The following is a 7,010-nucleotide window of genomic DNA, read 5'->3' as shown; positions in this document are numbered from 1 at the left end:
CGGCTGCTTAGATTTAATTTATTTTTGCACACACTTTTGTTCTTACTTCTGACACATGGCGGAAAAAAACAGTATTTCAGGAATTTGATGTTTTTTTAAGGTTCAATAGAAGAGTACCAGTGAGTCTGGTGACCCGTGCAGTGGGATTATCCACATGGACAGTTGTAAAACTTTGGTTATGCAGTCAGATTTTATGAGAATAATTTAAAATAAAAAAATGATTAGGGGTGATGGAAATGTTTTCAAGGTTGTAAATGTAGGTTTTATAGGAAGTCTACTTTAAAAAAAAACAGATTACACATTTTGAACCATTAAACGTTGTGTTTTAATTTGTCAAAAAACATAATTTTGGTCGTTTTTAGCATAATTGCATTTCATTTAATGGGATGAAGAAGTGAAATAATTAGTATACTGTATGTACTGTAAGTTTGTCTCATTGGCCACGTAATTACGTCACTAATACCTCTATATACGTCTTGGTTTTCCCATAAACGTTAGCGCTAACTCCTAGCATAAAAACAACTAGACTAGACCGTCTCACTACAAATGTTGCTCCTGGCTCTGTGAACCTACATTGCCATCTACAACACATTTGTGCTGCTTCTCTTGAATGTTATGGACGGAGATTATGTTCTTATTAACACTGAAGTAAGATGTTAATATTAGCCTTTGTTGTAAGCTAACGCTAGCCCGCTAACACTAGCCTGTATTGCATTGCAGCTATACAAATGAAAAAAATAAATAAATGGTACACGTTTTAGTTGGTTTTATTGGTCACAACAATCCACCACCTAGCCCCTGACGTAGGCAGGTCGAGGTTGAAGCCAATCAAGAGTTGGTGCCACTTTGGAACTAGTTTTCCTGGCCGAGAGCCGGTTCTTTGGCTATCGAAACGCGAGGAACTGATTCGAGATTAAGCCCTCAAACTGCCTTCCTCAAAAAAGGGGCATATGTACGTCCTTAAAATTCCCCATGGGAATGTTTCTCTGCCAAAAAAAATTGCCAAAGCATCAACTTGTCAATTGTTTCACTTATTGTAAGTTGCTTTGGACAAAAGCGTCAGCTAAATGACATGAAATGTAATATGATTCAAACTCTCATCAACTGTCAATTCAATCAGTTGTGGGAAAAGCTTGAAAACAACAGATCCCTTTGAAACACTCACATTTTTTCACTTCTAGTCCATCAAAAATTAAATCAAATGTCAGAGTAAATGATCAAAATCCAAAACAGTTAATTCACAGTTGATTGACTCATCAGTGTTATCTACTAGATTATACTTTTTAATCTTTATTTTCACACCCTTTAATCTTTACCTAAGAGATATTACGCAGGTTAGTGTGTGTGTGTGTGTGTGTGTCCATTATCTCAAGAGCCAGTCATCCACAACGGTGTTTGCAATGGATCGCTCCGTTGGCCGCTAATGCAAAGAGGCTCTCAGTGAAAATTAACTGAGACCACTCTAGTGCTATCTACTTTGTGTTTACCCTGGTCATTATGATTGCTCCCTTCTCCCGGAACCCCTCTGATGTCTGTGTGCGTGTGTGTTCTTGTACTTCCTACATTGTGAGGACCGTGGTATGTTTTTAACCTACAAAGTGAGGACATTTTTGAAAAGTGAGGACATTTTGGCCGGTCCTCACTTCTTCAAAAGCCTGTTTTTAGGGTTGGTTTGAGGTAAGGGTTGGGGCATGTAGTGATGGTTACGGTTATGGTCAGGGGCTTGGGAATGTATTATATCACTGACGGTCCCCACAAGGATAGACGTACAAGGATGTGTGTGTAATCAGTATCATTAAACCAACCTGGTCACAGATGGCCTGCTTCACACACACTTAGGAAACAATTGTCGGCAGAATATTACCAGAAAAACGATGGGTTGTCATTAGTGAAAACTGCAAACCGGCCAATCAGGTTATTTCACTTCACAGGTGGTTTGTTTTACAGCAGAGGGTGCTAGTGCAGGAGAGACAGAGAGACAAAAGGATGGAGGGATGGAGAGAAAACGGGAAGAAAAAGGAGTGTGAGAAAAGTGATGCAGAATCGGAGCAGGAGATGAAGAAATTTTAGCGTTCCTTAGCACACATTTTCAAAAATAATTTCCATAATTAATCATCTCATTGCGATTTAATAGCTTCTTTGTTAATATTTTTTCGGATGAATTGTCACGCCGATAATTCATAAATCGGGCGGCGGAGGGAAAGAGAGAAAGAGAAAGAGGCAGCAGACAGACACTAACATCATGCCTTCATCTTCAAGCAGGGCCCCTGAACGTGCCTGTTGCTATGGCAACCATTTGAGAGCCCTCTCTCTCTCTCTCTCTCTCTCTCTTTTTCTCTCCAACATCTAAATAAAATCTAGGCTATTTATAGAGCAGCACTGGTAACACGCGAGCTCAACCGATCACACGCGCACGCATGTGAATACACTCATCAAAACAAAAGTATATAGACTTCGGCGTATGTGCACATGTGTGGATGATGCACACACACACACACACACACACACACACACACACACTCAATGCCGGGGTGTGCTGCTGTGCGTCCATCTGTGCATTAAGTCCACCTGCGGTTATGTTTGTTTACTCGTGATTTTGTCTATTTCTTTGTATCGTATTTGAGAATCGAGGTGAAGGAGAAGTCCTGGCGGTGAAATGCTGTTTGATCCGTCTCAGGTTTATCTTGTCAGATGGTGCCGAGTGCTCTCCAGGCCAGCTGATAAGGTCTATTAGAATACACAGAGAGCCAGACAGTGAGTGACACAGTCCACCTATCAGGGCTCATCCTGCCCGCCTGGGTCTACTTCATGCTTCAAGAGCTCGCTGACTGATACAGCTGCTGCAAAGAGGAAAAGCAATGCACATTTTTTCTAAATGTATAAAATGTGGTAGCGGAGGTTTGGCTTGACGCAGGTACTCTTGTGTCCGCACATGCAACAACAAGTGTCTGCTTTCAGGCGTAGATCCAGGGATGAAAGGCTAAATCTCTCATTTGTGTTGCGGGATGAAAGGGTTTAAGAGCTCATGGAGCAGATGCAAATGGCCATAAGGGTGCTGCATGGCTAAAGTTGCTAGCATGGCATGTAATGTGATAATCAATGGGGGCTCTGCATGGAAAGGCCGCCCCGCCTTCTTCCAATCCTCCAACTTCCATCTCCGCGGGGGGCGTCAGGGGTCAGGGAGCATCCTGGAGCTAGCAGGGAGTCAGAGTTGCAGCCCGCTAACAATGGAGATGCATAAATATGATAAAAGAGAGCTAAAAGAGTCCAGTGCATGCTGTGGAAAGTCATGCAGCACTTTTTTGCATTCTGTGCATTGATAGTAAGATGACGCAGGGGTTTTTTTGCACATGGATGTGCCTTTGCAGGTCTGGATTTAGAAGCAAAGGGTGCAGAAGTTGGCTGCCCGCTATCAGCACACAGCAACCTTGTCAGAGCAGCGGGGGGAAGGAGGTGTCTGCGAACCCAGCTGTTAAGCGGGGTGAGGTGGAGATGAATCAGAAGTGTTTGTGTGTGTGTGTGTGTGTGTGTGTGTGTGTGTGTGGGCCTCTTGTTACAGCTCAAGTTTAAAGCAATGGAAGAGTTCATTTGCAAAAGCTCATAAAAAGGCATGACTGTGATTATTGATCTCGTCAAAACAAGCCAACGTCTGTATAACTGGTGAAAAGAATGATGCTATTCTAGCTTAGCTTAGCTTAGCACAAAGTCCACCTATCATCACTTCTTACATGCACTATTAAACGTATTGTATTTTGTTTAAACTGTACAAAAATAAGTAATAAATAAATATAATAAATATATTTATAAATAATAAATAATATATTCACCTGCAAAATTACCATTTATAAAGTCAAATATAATTACTTATGCAATTACTTATAACATTAATCCATTGAAGAAAACTTTTTCTTGCATGCCTCCAAGACGAACAAATAATTCAAACACGCTAAATGGGACCATAATTTACAAAACAAACGCTGTATTGAAGAAGACTTGAAATAACGATATAGTCCATAAACTCATTATAATGTTTACTGAGGTAATAAATCAAAAGAGAATTAGGGTCATTTTCCAATTGACTTTCATACAAACTGCTGGCTATTAGAGAGAATAAAGGTTTAAGGCACTTCTGCATTGGCTTCACTTTTCAGAATCAGAGGTTGCCACTTGAAAAAAGTATTTTTTTGATATATATACAATAGTCATTTTGCAGGTTATTGCTTTAAGTGCTAAACTATTTCTCGACTGGAAGCAGTTGCCAGGCAGCCAGACTGTAGGAAGAATTGTTGGCAAATTGTCATATTTAGACTTTCAGACAGCTTAAACAAACAAGATTTATTTTTTTCAGTTTTAGAGGTGCAGAATCTGGTTATCTTATTATGTTATCCTGCAGAATTATGTTATCCTGCAGAAAGTTATATTCCCCCTCAAGCATGGGGGAATAAGAGTTTTTGTTTTGTGTTGTGTGCAAATGTAAAATACTGAGGTAGAATAAATAATAACAATAGAAAAAAACCCACAGAAAAAAACAAGGACACTTAAGAAGTTAAAAAGAAGATCAGTTGGTAGGTAAGATACAGTGGCAAGATGATGTAATTGTACTGATGATATAATGGTAATGATGTTATTGTGACTGGACAGTATAAAATAATAGTACAGTATATAATAATAATAATAATAATGATAATAATATGATAATATAATATATAACAATAATAATAATAGTAAATAATAGTAATAATTATTGTTAATTCAGCTCTGTTATTTGTATTTTTTTTCCATATCAGTGCATGATATGCACCAAATATACTACAACAATTAGAGCAAAAATGTGAGCGTGTCAGTTTTTTTAATCTGTGACTTGTAAAATAGGAATTTTGCACCTGTAATTAAGAATTTGTGAACGTGTAAGGGCCAGCTCTAGGCATAGGCGACATAGGCGGACCCCTAGAGCGCCATCTGCTGGAAAGGGCGCCGCCAGTCACCCTCGAGGGAGAAAAAAAAACTATTTTCAATGCCCATTGTCGCCCTCGCTTCGTGTTCTTTCTTGAAAATAATAAATATCAACAAAAATAAAGAAACAGATAAACTTGTGGTGCCGAGTCACGTGACGTGTGGTCATTGCCTTGCCCCCCTTTAGACGGTCAGATCACTGTCACAGAGGTCAGGTCACGTCAAGTGACAGACACGTTATGTTTTGATAAATCTTGCAAAAGAGTAGGAGGACAACAAGTCCCAATATAAAAGTATCTTTTTTTTAAATGCCGTTTTGTGGGCAGACGTTTCATTTGTATTAGCTTGCTAGCTAGGTTGAAATAAAGCAACGCTAGCTTAACACAGTTAAGCACATTTTTCGAGCGGTTTGCACTTTCATTGTCTCTCTTGTCTCTAACTTTGTTAGCGGTCTCCAGCTGTGCTTCTTTGCAAATTTACTTGTAAGTAAATAATTATGTAGACAGACATTTGTATTATAAAGCCTGGTTGGCACCATGGGAAAACAAAAAACGGGAGTTGCACCCTCCGTGAAACAGCAAGCGGAGCTGTTCAACATGAATGGATCTCGCCTAGGGCACCAAATGGGCTAGAGCCGACCCTGGTCTTATTCGTGGAGAAAAAAAAAGAGAGTATGTGACTTAAAATTAACTGATAAGCATACACAATCACTTTACACAACTACACATTACACTGTTGGAGGTGCTCAAATGTTTTGCACCAATAGATATTGCCCCTCTATGGTGAATGTGTGTGCTCTGTGTGTGTGTGTGTGTGTGTGTGCTCCGTGTGTGTATGTGTGTGTGTGTGTGTGTGTATGTGGTGCGCAGCATGACAAACTGCACACACAAAAAGAGAGAAAAAGAAAAACGCCCAATAATGGAGGACGCCCCGCCTCCATCCGTGGGGTTACCATGGCAAACGGCGTCGACGTCACAATGGAAGGAACGCCGTCTATAAGTAGTGGAGGGGCTGCCGCGGCGGCTCGCGAGCTCGGATGTGTGTTCTGGAGGAGTGACACGTGCTGAGGAAATATAAAAAAGAAAAAACATAAAAAAAAAAATAAAGAAAAACAGTCACATCCAGGAGTTTTATTTTGTTTTAATATTTTTTATTGTACATAATTTTTAACGTGGATTTTTGTTTCTTAACTTTTACTTGAACTGGGAAGAATTAAGTCCACATCCTAGCAGCCATGGGAAGAGGAGTGAGTATAAATGTTGCCTTTGTTGCACTTCGTAGATGCCAATTTTGTTCATTTTGTTGCGGAAAAAAAAGATGGATTCCAAACTTCACCATTCAAACAAGTGGTTTTCTAAATCTATGTTGATGTTGTCACGGGGGGAGGTGGAGATCACATGTGTTAAGATAAGAAACAACACTCCTTTTCTCCAAAACTACTTTCACGACTTCCGTGTTTTTTACCCACAAAACACACGAGCCCCTTTTTATTCAACGAAGAGGGGAAAAACGCTCGCGGAAAATAAGTTTCCACGGCTCACAAAGATGCTTCGGTGTCCGGTTACATAACGGGATGATCTGAAACGCCTGGACTGTCAAAGTTTGGAGAAAATGACATTAATGGCGGCGGGGGGTTATTTTCACGGTCCAATTTTAGACGAAAAATAGTTCAAATACACTCTTAATACGTGTGTATTTTTAATTTTAGACGCATATAAAGTAGTTTTCAGTGCTCCTGTCCGCTCACCCGCAGGAAAACACGTTGCATTTCGCCTTTTTCAAACATTTTAGCTGTTTTCGTGAAGCAGCTGTGTATGCTGGTATAATGGCTTGGCAGTGGGAGGGATATTAACCCTCTGGACTCCATCTATTTATTGAAAAATACACTTATAACTTTATATATTATATGTAGACAAGCTGAGAAAGCCAAGCTGAAAGTGCATTTATGTTTCTAGACCATTTTTAAATTGTGAATTTTCTTTCTACAATGAAAACTATTACTATTTTTAATTTGCATGCAAATAGACTGTTTTGTAGTTTTATTATTTATTATTTTT

General features: G+C 39.6%; 1 protein-coding gene across 1 annotated transcript in view; it reads left to right on the top strand.

Moving 5' to 3' along the window:
• Positions 1-6,009: 6,009 nt before the first annotated feature.
• Positions 6,010-7,010, top strand: part of LOC131962836 (sodium/potassium-transporting ATPase subunit alpha-1) — a 50,445-nt gene continuing 49,444 nt past the window's right edge. The window contains exon 1 of the mRNA XM_059327926.1: positions 6,010-6,199. Coding sequence (XP_059183909.1) covers positions 6,188-6,199 — 12 coding nt within the window. The 5' untranslated portion in view covers positions 6,010-6,187. The remainder of the gene's footprint in view (positions 6,200-7,010) is intronic.

This window comes from Centropristis striata, chromosome 24 (genome assembly GCF_030273125.1).
Source record: "Centropristis striata isolate RG_2023a ecotype Rhode Island chromosome 24, C.striata_1.0, whole genome shotgun sequence".
In the NCBI taxonomy this organism is placed as follows: Eukaryota; Metazoa; Chordata; class Actinopteri; order Perciformes; family Serranidae; genus Centropristis; species Centropristis striata.
The sequence above is the reverse complement of the archived record's forward strand: the minus strand, read 5'-3'. Positions and strand labels throughout refer to the sequence as shown.